Source organism: Cibotium barometz, chromosome 1, assembly GCF_041138505.1.
Source record: "Cibotium barometz isolate CiBa-2024 chromosome 1, ASM4113850v1, whole genome shotgun sequence".
Classification (NCBI taxonomy): Eukaryota; Viridiplantae; Streptophyta; class Polypodiopsida; order Cyatheales; family Cibotiaceae; genus Cibotium; species Cibotium barometz.
The window spans coordinates 62,011,046-62,027,083 of NC_141046.1; the positions used below are offsets into that span (position 1 = coordinate 62,011,046).

At 41.9% G+C, this 16,038-nt stretch overlaps 1 protein-coding gene across 1 annotated transcript; it reads left to right on the forward strand.

Moving 5' to 3' along the window:
• Positions 1–221: 221 nt before the first annotated feature.
• LOC147642286 (DELLA protein GAI-like) lies at positions 222–3,534 on the forward strand. Its single transcript, XM_086804664.1, has one exon. The coding sequence runs from the start codon at positions 744–746 to the stop codon at positions 2,712–2,714; it is 1,971 nt and encodes a 656-aa protein (XP_086660790.1). The 5' UTR covers positions 222–743; the 3' UTR covers positions 2,715–3,534.
• Positions 3,535–16,038: the final 12,504 nt, after the last annotated feature.

Here is a 16,038-nt window from a genome sequence, read left to right on the forward strand (position 1 = left end):
GATTCGAACAGAAGGTAGAAGCTGCGTGTGACGCAGCTCTTAGACTTGGGTACTACTAACCGCGGGGTTGGTTCCTTTGTTGTGGGAACACTGTGCTAGCGGCTAGATTTGGCGGGAGAGCCGCTATATTTACCCGCGCCTGCCAAAATCACGTGAAGATTTTGGCGGTCCGGCTTTACCTTGGCCACCTCAGTTGTGGTACTAATAAGATGCCCCTTGTTGGGTTTGACGGAAGCAATTCCGACCTCCTTTCTCCTTCCTGTCTCTCTTTGTTGTCCCCTTTCTTGTGTTTTGTAATCCCACCTCTGTGCTCTTGCCCCCATAGCCATAGCCATAGCCTTCCTTGAGCCTTCACTAAGTTTCCTTTCATTCTTCTCCCTTGTCTCCCTCACATCAGTGCTTTCCTCCCTCTCTTTTGCAGCATTAGAATAGTCCTTGCTCGTTCCTTGCTAGACAGAGTATCTAGTGATAGTTTACACAAATCCTTGCTTGTTTTTCCTCATTTGGATGCTTAGAGTGAGTATTAAGTGATAGTTTACACTGATCCTATTAAGTTTCTTCCTCAGTTGGACTCCCTAATAATTAGCATCCTTTTTTATAGATTCAATTGATAGATTACAGTTATTGATGCACTCTGGTGCATGTTAGATGCCTAGGCTTGATCATCACTTTGCTACTGCAATTAGGGGAGATTACTTTGCATATCCTTGAGCTGCAGCATCTCCTGAGTACCTAGCTTGGTTATGGATCCAGCTACACACAGAATCATCATGGGCAGCAACATCTACCCACCTGCAAAGTATCATCATCTCTTTCTTGAGCCTAGCACGGTTTCTAACAGATCATTTCTAGTAGGTAGAAAGGAGCTTGAAGGTGAGCAGCACCACGATGTTGATACCCTCCTTGCAAATGCTGGCTACTCAGTGAAGGCCTCTGATCTAGTCCACGTAGCTGAGCGCCTCGAACGATTGGAATCTGTTCTATATAAAGCACAAGAGGCTGGAATCTCCCACTTGTCATCTGAGGCATCCCACTATAATCCATCAGATTTAGCAAGCTGGATAGAATGCATGATTGGAGAGCTAGCCCCTAATGTTGTCAACAACACCCTGGAGCAGCAGCAGCTGGAGAGAACATCCTCCAACACTGACCAAGGGTCCAACAGTGCCTCCTCCATGGATCAACAAGCTGTTCATGCTCACTTCAAGCAACAAGAAGATCCCATGCTTGGAACTACTGTCTGTAGCTATGGAGTCTCATGCATGGAGCGGCTCGATGAATTTAATCAGTTCAAACATGGAAGAGATGACCAGATTTCTTCAACGGATATCTGCAGTTTCTACTCATCCTGTGATTTTCCTGAAGTTCATCATGAGAGTATGGATATGGCAAACTTGCAACAGAAGCACAATCCTCATAATCAACCAAGGTCATTCCATCAAGAAAACCTAGAAAATGGGGCTTTTTCACCTTTCCATGACCAATACATGATCGAATACAATCAATGTGAACAAAATTGCAAGATTCTGGGCACTCAAAACCACGATGGCAACATGCAACCAGGTCAAGGACAATACTCTGATCAAGAATGTGGCGTTCGGCTGGTTCATTTGCTAATGGCATGTGCACAGGCTATTCAAAACAATGAGCTCAAGCTAGCACATGACATGGTGAATGAGATACAAACCTTAGCTTATCCTCAGAGTAATGGAGCCATGGCCAAGGTTGCAGCATACTTTGTGGAAGCGCTTGCAAGGCGCATTTACAGCCTCAACTCTTTTCAAGATTGGCAGCAACAGCAAGCTGATGCATACTCAGATTTGCTGTACTTTCATTTCTATGAGACATGCCCATACTTGAAATTTGCCCACTTCACTGCAAATCAAGCCATCCTTGAGGCTTTTGAGGGCCAGAAATTTGTTCATGTTATTGATTTTAGCTTGATGCAGGGCTTGCAATGGCCAGCTCTCATACAAGCTCTAGCTCTAAGGCCGGGGGGACCTCCACATCTGCGTCTTACCGGGATTGGCCCACCACAACTGGATGATAAGGATGTGTTGCAGGAGATTGGCACGAAACTAGCACGGCTTGCAGATTCTGTGAATGTGGAGTTTGATTTCAGACGCATTGTGGCTGCAAAGCTTGATGACGTGAAGCCATGGATGTTTCATGTGCAGCAAGGAGAAGCTGTGGCTGTTAACTCAGTCCTGCAGCTTCACCGCCTGCTCCATTCTGAGAATTCTCACACCCCCATAGATGAGGTTCTGCAGTCAATGAAGAGCTTGAACCCAAAAATAGTCACTGTGGTAGAGCAAGAAGGGGACCACAACGGCCCAGTCTTTCAAGAGAGGTTTATGAAAGCCTTGCAGTATTATTGCACTATGTTTGATTCATTGGAGGCATGCCATCTTCCTCCTGAGAGCATGGAAGTTGCTCTGACTGAGATGTATTTGGGGAAAGAGATTGTGAATATTGTGGCTTGTGAGGGAGGGTCAAGGTTAGAGAGGCATGAGACATTATTTCAGTGGAGGAAAAGGATGGTTGACAGCGGTTTTGAGCCTTTGCACCTGGGTTCTAATGCCTTCAAACAAGCCAGCATATTGCTTACCCTTTTCTCAGGTGAGGGTTACACTGTCCAAGAACACAATGGCTGTCTAACTCTAGGTTGGCATAGCATCCCTCTCATAGCTGCCTCAGCATGGCATTGTGGCTAGATAGCAAGCAAAAAGCATGTGTGTTAGATGGCCAATTGAAGAAACCATCATGGGGAACATCATGTAGAAATTATCTCATGTAGATGGAGATAATAATGATGTGCAGTATGTTGTACATGCTTAGAAAGAAACGTACTCAGGCATTTGGGGCATCAGTATTCACTTGGATGCTTGTGATGTCAAAGCCCTATTCTTGTTCATGTCGCCGGCTTGACAAGCGGCGCCAGCTGCTGCGTGTGAAAGAAGGGAACCTTAGACAGTCATAACAAGGAGCTGGCGGCTACAGCTCTTTCTTTCCTGTACTGATGCAAAGGAGGAACTGCGGAGTGTGTCGATATATATCGTGGAGGAGAAGGTGATTACATGGGCTGAGGGCACCATGGCAGTGTTGACATGGGCCTCATGTTTTGATCTCTACAACAACAAAAAGGGCAGTGTCATGGAGATGGCTCTGGAGGTTAGTCTATGTCCTTAGTACTGACCAAGCTGCGAGGTTGATGCTGCTGATGAGCTGCCATAGCCTTAAGCTCTTAGGCAAGCTTCACCTCATCATAGTTTACATATATGGTAAACTATGAGCTGCCACAGCTCTAAGCTATTAAGCAAGCTTCACCTCATCATATATTGTAAACCTTAATGCATGCATTCTAGGCTATGGTAACTTGCTAGGGATCCATAATACATATAAGTGATAATGTACAATCTCATATCTTAAGTTTGTAACCGTTTTCTGATTACGCTTGTGGCTAGCTGATGATACTGAAATCTGTAGAATTCATCAGTCTGAGCAATAAAGGAAATACTTCAGACTTCTGAACCATTAGCTTTATCTTTTATTTATGATGATCGGTCCCATTTCCTTTACTAGCACTGCACACTGCAGCTGACGCTGCACAGCATTTGCTGCAGTCACGCAGCTGGTCCCCTAGTCAGACTCTCAATTTTTCTTGGTTTACTTGGAGAAGATTAGGAAAATATTTACTTGATAATCGGCGGCGTGTATAGCCGGATGGCACTGGCTACGGATGTCTGTTCGCGTTCAAACTCACAGGATTTATTGTTTTTTTTGGAAACAATAATTTATTAATATATTAATATCCACATCTCACACAGGATTTTTTTTAATAGTAGAAACAGGAATATATTAAAAGAGGAGGAAATTACAGCGACCCATGAGGAAAGTCCATGGGAGGACCCATAAAACAGCTAAGCCAATAGGTGGCTTTAGCTACAATCCAAAAGCACTCAAAGATGAATACTAGGGCAAGCATGTGTCAAGGCCAGGAAAAGGAATGCTTCAGAAGGCTCCATTATGGTGATCATCGGGCTTAGACCACTGAAGAATACAGAGGGGAAACAACACACCTTTTCATTCATGTCCTTTGCTTTGTATATAGGTGGTTCATCCTCAATCCACTGGCTATATGCTATTCTTAGCAATCCTTTTCCGGTTCAAATAGGTGTATTCACACAGGATTTTACAAAAAAGCTTTTTGCTTACATATCCCCTCTGGTCCCACTTCCTATTAAGAAGACCACATACCATGTCCCACATCTCATCTTCCCATACACAAAGGAGGAACTTTCCCAAGAGAAGTGGGAACCGAGCTACATGTAGGCGGTCAGCAGCACTTTAGAGACGAATCCCTTAAGTGGATGCTCTTCAAAGTACTCCCCTTTTGTCCAAATCTTTGCTACTGGTTTTCTTCTGGCTGCTTTTCCTTCAGATAACACCTTTTAGATCTAGGCCCAAATTTGGGGTATTTGTTTTTGACATCATCCCAAGTGTAGACTTGCCAACAATCAAGCAACATTAGGATATCCAAGTAGGTATTAACATCTCATCTTCAAGGGTCTGAATCACCTAATCCCTAATTGTAATGCCTGAATTGCCTCAGCATTACATAATATTATTCATCTTATTAGTATAATATACAAACCAGCAAAAGTGCACACATTTGAACATCATTTCTATGGCATCCACCCCCTGATTGCCCCCTTTATTGAACATCAACACATTTCTAGAGACCCAAATCTCCCACAAACAATAGTATCTTACAGAGATCTCATAATACAAAATATTATATTAACCTTACCTGTCTCGTTGCTTAATCTTCCCAGTAGACAATCCTCCCAAACCCCCCTCACCCCCTTCCATCAAATTTACCTATTTTTCCCCAAACCCCCTTAATGCAGGACAATCCCAAAAAGCACATTTCCCCTCTTCAATTGCTGTTTTACATATGGGGCATGTCCCAACAGTGAAATTCCTTTCGAGAAGTTTAAACCCAAGAGGCAGAGCCAATAGACACACTCTCCACGGAAAAGTAAAAGTTTGAGCTTTCATTTTTGGGATCAACGATTCCCAGATCATATTCCACCTCTACTGACTCTCCACACTTTGTTGCAATATTTGACATTAATTTCCTCTTTACTCATCTCTTCATATAGTAACGTAGTATTCATTCTATCCAGTTTGACCCCATTGAACCAAGTCTAGTCCTGAAACCAAGAGGCTTCATTAAATGCTATGGAGGACCAGCTTTTCTCAACCTCATCCAGCACTGAACTCAAGGTCTGAGCCTCACTTTGTTGTAAACTGAACTCCCTCTCAACCTGTTGTAAACTGAACTCCCTCTCAACCTGTTGTAATTCTTTCCAGCCAGCTTTTCTCAACCTCATCCAGCACTGAACTCAAGGTCTGAGCCTCACTTTGTTGTAAATTGAACTCCCTCTCAACCTGTTGTAATTCTTTCCAGCCATCAGCCTGGGAGAAGTCCCAAATGTCCCCTAGCTCCTTAAGCCTCTGCTTTAAACTTATGAGTCCACCAGATATTGAACTCCCTCTCAACCTGTTGTAAATTGAACTCCCTCTCAACCTGTTGTAATTCTTTCCAGCCATCAGCCTGGAGAAGTCCCAAATGTCCCCTAGCTCCTTAAGCCTCTGCTTAAAACTTATGAGTCCACCAGATATTCAGGCTTAGTGAGGAGTTCCTAGAAGCTCTGGTACATCCATTCCAACTAATCAGGCCCATTGCCTCTTTCCAATTTGAGCATAGGAGTTTACAAAAGGGAGTGTTCCTCATTTTCAAGGGGGAAAATGATAATAATTTCTCCTTCCAATCTAGTCCAGACTATTTACCTCTAAGCTGCACGTCTACATCTTCTATCTCCTCTCTTAGCATCTTAGTCCAGATTCTTTCTTGTTGAAGAAATTTGGGGAGGCTAACTATCACTCTGGCCTTAGCATGAGTAGGTAGGTGCAATATTCCCAGACCTCCCAAGTTTTTGGGCAGGGCCACCTTATCCCAAGCCAACCAACAGAGAGTCTTTTTTCCATTGTTACCATTCCTCCATAGAAAGTCTCTGATAGGAGCAATAATTCTTGTCCAATGACATTTCTTAAAATCTACAGGGCAGATAAATAGAATATAAGCATTAAGAACTGTATTTACAATAGCAATCCTATCATAAAAAGACACTCTGACTCCTTCCCATTTTTAAAGCTTGGCACAAAATCTATCAATGGCCCAATCTGTCATGTCCTTGTTGCTCACTCCCACCCCAAGAGGGACTCCCATGTGTTTAATAATCCTTCCCTTTTTTATGACATCACAGCCCCATCTTTCCATATCAAAATTGTCCTCCTTAGTCAAGCTTATAATTCTAGATTTATGAATGTTGCAATTAGAACCAAAAGCTTTAGCAAACAACTATACTAATTGCAAAGCATTTCTCACATTATCATTGTCAACTTTCAAAAATAGCAAGGAGTCATCAGCAAAGCATTGGATAATCAGTTCCTCCCCATTTTTAAGTTTCAGTCCTGAGACTAACCCTTTTTCAATAGCATATTCTAAGGCTATTAACAGAGGGTGAGAGCCCACAGCAAACAACAAGATAGCTAGAGGACAGCCTTGTCTTATAGATCTTATAATTTCAAAACCCCAACTAGACTCCCATTTAATAATAGCTTAGAGTGAGCTCCAACTGTGAGAGTATAAATACAGGCAAAAATATTGTACCCAAAGCTCAGCGAGTCTCCATTACTCTTGCCACAAAAGACCGATGTATTCTATCATAAGCCTTCTCTAGATCCAGTTGGAAGATAACACATTCCTGGCCTATCCTTTGAGCTATATCTTTACCTATCATTGCTGCAAATGTTCAATCATAGATAGATCTCCCTTTTGATGAACCCATGTTGTTTAGAAATCACCTCTTGTAAAGCTGGGTTGATTCTTAGAGCTATGACCTTTGCCAGGATCTTGTAAATCACTTTGAGTAAGATAATAGGCCTCCAGTGGTTAAATTGGGTACAAGAAGGCTATTTGGGGATTGACTTTATCATCCTTTCCCTCAGATCATTGCGTAACTCTCATGAGCAAAAAGCCTTTTTACAAGTAGCCCATATCCAATCTTTAAAAGAGCCCTAGAAGGCTATAAAAAATTCAACTGAAAGCCCATCCCAACTTGGGGATTTCTCATTGCCCAAATTTTTTAGGGCTTCCCAACATTCCTCAATATCAATCTCCCTATCCAGCTATCTAGCTCTATCAGCATTAATACTTTTGTTGGAGGTATCTTCCTTAAGACTTAGCGTATTACCCAAAAAATCTACCCACTTCAGAGCAATCTGTTGAATATCCCCTAATTCCTGCCCATTCTCATCTCTGATTCGTCCTTGTAGTTGTCTACTCCATCTTTCTTTGGCTAACCAACACAAATATTTGGCTAGTTTTCTCTTATTATTATAGACTATCCATCTATCCCCTTTCTCTCTTTCTCTGGCAAATTTGTCATTTCTTCTTCTCTTGCCCCATCATGATTGTGCTTCCTCCACATCTGTCTAGTTGCTTCTCAACCACATTAAAATCCCCCATTAGAATACAAAGGCATTGGATGTCCAATTTATAGATCCACTCCCACATTTCTCCCTTGATTTTGTGATTATGAGCCCCATATTTGTTGATTATCCATAGCTTATGTATACGACATGTAAGAACCTCAATTTAAAAAAATCCTTGCCATTAATGATTGTGCTATGTTACATATACATAAGGTGACCCCCTTGGGCAGCAAGCCACCATTGAAGTTTAGTGATTGTGGCTAGTTGCGACCCCCTTTAGGCCACACTGTAGTCATCATTAAAGCTTGGTGATAATGGTGGACAACCTCTACCTCCTTCATTCAAATTACATGTGTGGGCTTCTTGTTAACGTTCTTGGGGGGTGGGGGGGTCACTTATAAATATGTAAGCATAGCATGTGGGTTCAACAGAAGGGATTTTTAAAATCCTTTTTTAACACATTTTTTAAATACAGAAGGGTACCATTTAAAGGGGGTATTCATAGGTTGAATAGCAAAAGGGTGTGTTTTATTCATGAAAAATTCACACATAAGGGGTTTTAAAAATGGACCTTGAATGCACGTGATATAGGGGGTTTACATATAGTGAACCCCCTGAGTTAACGTGGCTATTCCTATTAACATGGCTATCCTTCAATCTTGAGTTCATTCATGAGTTCATTTGGACCATAGATTGGATATGGGGTATATTTGATTCTTGCACTAGATTTAGCTTGTTTGTTGATCCCAACGAGATTAGGAGAAGGTGGTTTGTGCAGATCCTTTTGGAGGCGATTTACAAATCCTTCTTGGTGTTTACAGTTGCTTTGTGAACTATTGAAGGAGGCTTTCTCTCCTTCATGGTATCCTTTGAAGGTGGCTTTTTGGTTCTAGTAATAGAAGGTGATGTCTTCAAGATGATTTGTACAAATCCTTGTTGGTGTTTACAGTTGCTTTGTCAACTATTGAAAGGAGCTTTCTCTCTTTCATGGTATCCTTTGAAGGTAGTTCTAGCAATAGAAGGTGATGTCTTCAATGGTGGCCTTACTCTTCTCCTTGGGGGTATCCTTGTACACTTCATGGTTCTTGTTGGTGTGGTAAATATTTCTACCTCAAATTACTTGTTGCTAGTGGTAAATACTAATACCTAAAATTACTTGCTTAAGTAATGCAACTACGAGTTAAGTATCCTTTCCTCCTTTTCTTTCTAGATAAGGAAGCAACAATCACATTAATAATTATTAATAAAGAGAAAAAATGCCTCAATTTAGGTGATTAAACATCTCTTAACCATTTACTTTACTGAAGTTTCATTAGCTTTGATATAACTATGTTTTCATCTTAGCTCTACCTTTAGAAGGCCTATCATACTTTTGAGTGATCCAACTATGGTGATTAATCTCACCACGGCACGCCGATTTTCCTCTTTGGATTTTTTCCTCTTGCTCGTTATAATAAATCTCATATTATAGTGGCTTTGAGTCATTAATAGTGTTGAAAACCATGCATCCATTTATGTGCTAATGAACTTGGTTTTTGTTATGTGCATTATAGAGTAGGTATTCTCACAATTGGCTTCTATTATGGGAGTAGAAACCTTCCTCATCAAGAGAGCATTGCTTGCATCACAATCTTGATGGATTCTCAAGGTCTCAATAAGGTTTAGAGTCAAGAAGTGAATGAATAATAAATGCTTTCTTTCCACTTTGAAGATACTATGGTGGCAATTGTTTCTAGCTTTGGATAGACAAACCAATGTAAGTTTGTCACTTTATCAGACTTTGACAACTTTTAGGTCTTTGAGAAGTGATTCTACACCCTCTTTGACAACCCGTAAGCTTGTGTCATGTATCTCAGAGGGTCTGTCCCCTTTGTCAAGGCCAAGTAGGATTTCAAGCACTTTCACCATATGTCTACGTGCATATGTCTACGCGACGGCACACCGTGGGCAAAATGATCGCATGCATGAAGTTGGGATTCCACCTCAACATGGACAACAACATTGGGAGTAGCCAAGAGGAGAAGGACCCTACTTGCTAGAGATAGTTATGGCTTAGGTCTCCCTACTTATCATCATAAGAAGTGATGGGCTCATCCCCGACTCTCCTTTTTACCTTGGTGGGATTGTTTTTCCTTCCCAAACCATTCTCACGTACCCGCAATAGCAAAAATCACTAATTTCAACCTACGTCCTTCACACTCTTTCCCTCTTACCCCCTTTCACAGCAAGGCCCCTTTAACATAAACCCTATACATTCTTACCCTATTTTCATGTGCTCTTTCTTACAATTTTCTCTACTCTTCTGTTGCTACTTTCACGACTTCTTGTTCCTCTAGTAGATGTGCAAGGGATTCTATTTCTATTTCAGAGATTTGTGTGCATGATGTTAGAGGTGAACATGGTTAATGGGTTAATCTTTCAAGAACGATTCTTGGGTCTACATGTAGGCAAGTGCAACTAGTCCATATAGAGTTCATGGCAGAGGTAATATTAATCAGGGAAGAGTCCTTGGGTTTAGTAAAATCAAGGGACCATGGTCTTCAAGCAGCATCGGTTCTTAGGTTCAAGCAATTAAGGACAATGGCCTTCAAGCATCAGTGCAACAACATATTTACACAATACAACATAGTATAACATGTTTACACAATGCATCAAATGCAATTTGATCCAAATGCAATTGTGACAAGGTTTCCTATCATCTCATATATATATTTCTTCTTATGTTTTGAAGTTTTCTCTTTTGTTTTGAGATTCCTTCTTCTATTGGGGAATAACTAACATCAACTATCATGAACCTTAACAACCTTAACAAGGACATTTGGGGGATGGTCACCGAGGGAGCTCGGTGGAGGAAACTTTTCTTGGCTACCCCTCTCTCTCTACGTGAACAATCTCTCTCTAACTATTCCCACCACCATCTTCGCCCACCCCACCCCAGCCCACCAACCTTGCTCCTTCCTTTCTCTCTCTATCTATTACCATCGTCCCTTCCTCTCCTGAAATGGATCTAGACCAAATATCAAAGAAATAAACACATAAAGTCCACATCTAAGCATCCATTTGATGAGCATCACATATGAGAAATCTATGTGATTATGATGAAAAGAGAAGAAATCCACATGCACATGTAGCAAAGAAGGTATGTGCATAGGGCCTTAGTGATTTAATCTCTCACCATGAGGATGGCTATCAAGCTTGCCCAGGAGCCCTAGACCATGAAAGGAACCATGAGTACATGTAAGTGTCCAAGATAAGAATGGCTATCTAGCCTTGCCCATGGCCCATTATTGACATATTTTGGACCTTAGTTTTGCTACATTACAAACCATCCCTTCCCAAAGATTTTGTCCTCAAAATCACACAAGATATCTACAATTCATCATAGCCTCAAAATCACACAAGATATCTACAATTCATCATAGCCTCAAATGAAATCAATGGGAAGTGGTGAAGGCCCCAAATATGCTCTCCAAATGCAAGGAAGTCCATAAGTCTTCATCTCCAAATGCATGTGTGGGACTGTTATGGAAATTGTAGATGACATCCCTTGAAAGATTCTTCATGAAAAATCCATGGAATAGGCTGCAAATAATGTATACACTTAGCTAGTCATGTCCCGCATCATATTCTTCCATTATGATGACCAATTAAGCTTGTTAGAGTAGAGCATCAACCCCAACAATGGACCTTACCAAAACTCTCCAGAAATTACAGCATGTATATAATCCCAAGTATTTCCCATTTTCTGTATACAAATCATGCCACTTGGTAAAGCAACATCTTCCTCAAGTAAACCATGTTGTTGCACATACTCCAAAGATTGCCAAGTAGCCTCATACATGGGCAATTGCTTCCACTTAGCAAGGAATTCTTCAATGTTCCTATTCCTCAACTCTCTTATCCTCTTGTCCACAATCCTTTCTGGCTCATATATGATCTCCCCTTTTTTGTCGGTTAATCCCATTTTGGATTAACAAGTATGCTTCTCCAATTGAAAACATTAATAAGTGTCATGTAAAGGCACTATAAAAGTTGTACATTATGAGATATTGGCCACCCAAGGCCTTAGTTAAGTACGTTTCGGACGCCCAAGTGTGAATAAGGGCCAAATGTATATATAATGAATAGACACAATCCCCCTTTGTGCTATTGGGAGCTCTTCTCTTTGTGTCGAGAGAGATTGAGAGAGAGCATTCTAGCACTTTTGCCTCTTCTTTGCTTGTGTGAGAGAGTGAGAGAGAGATATTACCTTATGCGACAGTGTGAGCGACCCACGATGATAGCGTGGAGGTGGGGCTTGGAGGTTTGGAGCTTAACATGTGAGCTTGGAGGCCCCAAGGGACTCAAGTTTTCGAAGCATTGGTAAGTTCCCTATGACAATTGTGTTCTAAATAGCTTTTCCTTTAGGTAAATGCATTGAGTTCCCTCTTGGAGAGGTGTGGTAGCCCATAACATTTTTGGCGCCGCTGTTGGGGAAACATCTTTGTTTCTTCCTTCCTCTTGGAGTTTCAACTTCCATTGCATAAGATTCGTGATTGCCTTTGCATTCTGGTAGTGCATTGTGTAGGAAATGAATGGATAAGATTTGTGTGGAAGTAAAAAATCATGAGAAATTGGTTGTGTTTGTTGTGTATTTGTGTGGTGGAGTGGTCTTAGAAGAGAGATTCATTGTTTTTTCTAGTTAATTTTAATGTTTGCATCACTGGAATCATCAACGTGAACGAGCAATTTGGTGTTCTATTTTTTCTTCTTTTCAAAAATTCACAAAAATCGAAAAAATGAGGAGCCATTGCCTTGAACTTGTATTACACTCCTTAGGCGTGGCACAATCATTTTGAAAACAATTGGATAAGTATTTTGCACCCAAAATCACATTAGTCGATATGTGAGAAGTTCCCACGTGAAACTGCAAGAAAATCGTTCACGACGTGAACCGTTTTGTGCAACTTCACGTCGTGAGCTGCTCCCGGCATCAATGCCGTGATTAATGCCACAATTCACGGGATTACCTTGCCAAAAATAGGTAGCCTTATCCTGACACCTCTGACACCACGAGGTCTGACAAAATCAAGAATCGTGAACGTGCAAAAAATTGTTCATGACATGAACTATTTAAGAACCCTTCATAACGTGAACCATTTTTAGTTCACAACGTGAATCATTTTAGAACCCTTCATGGCGTGAACTATTTTTAGTTCCTGAAGTGAATTAATTACTATGTGAAACCTTATCTCTTCACGGCGTGAACTTTTTCTGCAATTTCACGCCTTGATTAAATCAAACTCACGAACTTGGTATACTCAGATTAAGGCTAAGGAAGTCTTGAAAAAATTAAAAATCATAACAAGGTAACGTGGAATTCTGAGTCCAAAGGAAAAAAATTTAAACACATGAAAGTGCAAAAAATTGTTCACAACGTGAACTATTTTCTGACACTTCATGCCGTGAACTGTTCTCTCTACAATCTCACGGCCTCAGAAACAAGTTGACAGAATCTGACCAAAATTTAATTGGGGTAGCAAAATAGCTTATTAAATCATACATACATGCACTTGAGGTCTGGAAAGCTCATGAGAGACGACCTTACTCCTGACGATCTAGTACATCAAATCACCCAGGATCTTCCTATCAAAAAAGTACGAGTTCGGGCCACTCAATAAGCACTCAATTGAGTGTCTTAAGGAATTTGATCACTGTTGAAACTAGTAGTGAAGAATCCATGAAAGAAGGGTTGCGATACTCTGGGTTTGGGGAAGAGGAGAAACCACACTCACCAACCAAATCCAGCGGTATCATTGATATCGCATGGGGATTTTTGGTCTCCAAACCAGCAATGACGAAGAAGCGCAATCTATGAGCATGGGTCCATCAACCAGCACTGGACTTGGTCCAAGGTAAGAAGTGCCCATCCAAACGTCAAATTTGAGGCTGTCACACTGGTACCCCCTGAATGAGAAGAAATATGGAAAGTGCGGCCAGAATGGGTCAAGTATTCTTCCGGACCACCTCAGAGGAAGTAGGTTGGATTTGAAAAGGATCGAGGTGGAACGACAGCCTACTACGAGAGTTGAGCTTAAGAAACAAGAGCTCGATATTCGAAGGATGAGAGCAGAACAAAGAGAGATGGGAAGTCTAAACTTACTCCAGTCATGGGGTAAAGAATTGGAAATAGTCATGGGAAGAAGTGAGGGAGAAATTCCAAACTTAGAACCCATAAATGAAGAGCCCAGAGTGGAGGAAGGGGTTATAACCTTAGAAGAAGAGGATAACCTAGTAAGAATGATGGGTGAAGTGGAAGACCGCATGTACACCAAAGAGGACATCGAGCATAGATGATCAATCATCCTATGTTCCTACAGGACATGGAACTCTTAATTATGCAAAGGCGACTAATGATGAGCCATTCCAAAATGAAGTGGGAGGACCATCCCATGGACCGGAGATGCCTCGTAGAGCCAACATAGGAAGAGGACGAGGTCTAGGTAGGGGGGAGAAATTCCTCAAAGACCAAGGGTGGATCCAACCATCGATCTTAATGCAGCCACAAGGACGGATCTGTTGAATATGGCCACAGAAATGGGCCGAGGAATGGTCAGGGAACTAGGCACTACTCTAGAATCCCGACCCTCTTAAATGAAGCCACACATCATTTCTAAGCTCATTCAAAAATTCTCTGGGGACGGGGATCCTATTCAACATGTAGAGATTTTCGAATCCACATGCAAAACTTGCGGGCCAGTCTCACAGTGATGTAATGACAATGATTCATGCTTTCTCACTGACCCTAGAAGGGAAGGCGCATCAGTGGTTCCAAACCCTCAAACCCAAGGATAAGGTTAACTTCACACTACTCAAGAATGTGTTTGTACCCAGATTTGCCAGAAGTGGCGCGACAGATGGAGTCCTGTGGCACAGCTGCACAATATTAAGCAAAAGGAAATGGAGTCGATGAGAGACTGTGTGTCTCGACTAAAGCACTTAAATTCAAGGTGCAAACTATGGGAGAGGCTAACTACCGATCAGTTATTGCTGCCTTACTTCCGGAGAGAAGTTAGAGACCACAATATGCATGATTATCTAGTATTAGCCCGACTAGCTACTCTAGATGCATGTTGCAAACTGGCAATTTCATATGAAGATAATATGCTAGAATTGCCACAACCAAAAGATGTCAGAATATTATTGCGGGGCAACAATGACTTCGCGTGTTTCGAGTCACCGAGATTGGAACTCAGAGCAAGCAAGTCGGAAACATGACTATGGATGAGCTCAGTAATGCAATATTGGAGAAATTGAAGGTAAATGAGGGGAAGAGAAACATCTGAGCATGGGCATACCCATCTTTACCCTCGTAGGGAATTGGTGGTGCTCTATATGCAGATTGAATCACACTACCACCGAATGTCCATAGTTAAGAGCAAGGCCCTTACTCTATTATGCACACTGTGTCAAACTCGGGAATCATGACACTTCCATGTGCAGATACACAAGGTTCCAAACAATTGCACAACTACTGCCACCTAGATTGGCCTTACCAGCACCACCTGTGCAAATCACTGCAATTGTAGGACAACCCCCAACTCTTCCTATTTACCTAGGGGGATATTTCAGGTACACGACACTTCACCTCTACCACCACCTGTTCTACCACCACAACCACCATAGGCTAAAAGCAACCAAGTATTGATTGAAGAGCCATCAAAAGATATTGATATGGTGCGTGAAGTAAAACTTAGTGGAGAGTATTATGAGGAAGTTACGGAGATCGCACCAGAATTCTATGTCCTACAGAATAACACGCCAGTACTACCTGTGTTTCAAACCACGATACAGTGGAAGGGTAAGGACATGAACTCAAACATGAGGAGGGGACCACTACAACGTTTTGGCTGTGGTAGTGGGCCGCCATCGAATCATTGAGTGTCCAAACAAGAATGTGGTTCATATGCACCAACCCCAACAATTGACTGCTCCCCCCAATGACATGCTAGTACTTACTTGTACCAAATGTGGCATTGATCATTTGATCAAGGATTGTCCATACCGTGCAAGTGGTTCGACTTCAGCTTCTAACTAGGCCACCATACGGACCATTAGTGTGCAGCCTGGAAATATCACACCACTCAATGTCCTGACATGACCCCAGGCCCAATTGGGGGACAAGGGGAAGAGCCGAGCAGATGCGACCACTTCCAAGACTGGTCAGAGAAGAAGAGTGAAAAAAGTGGGTAAGGGTGACACCAGGGTCACAATTTAGGATGGATCAGAAGAAGATACTATCGACACCGGATCCACCCAATCAAGAGACGAAGGGGATCAAGCAATTAACCAAAAAGAGCCTTACCTAGAGGAGCAAAGGGAAAGACCATCAACCCCTAAAGGATTCGGGGAGTACCCAAATGCCGAAGAGGAGATAAGGAAGGTCGAAGACGCCAAGGCCTTAGTAGAAGAATGTCAACGGCTTCATGAAGCCAA

What these genes read in the sequence shown, in the direction of transcription:
- LOC147642286 (XM_086804664.1), top strand. Translation starts at nt 744, where the DNA reads ATGGATCCAGCTACACACAGAATCATCATGGGCAGCAACATCTACCCA.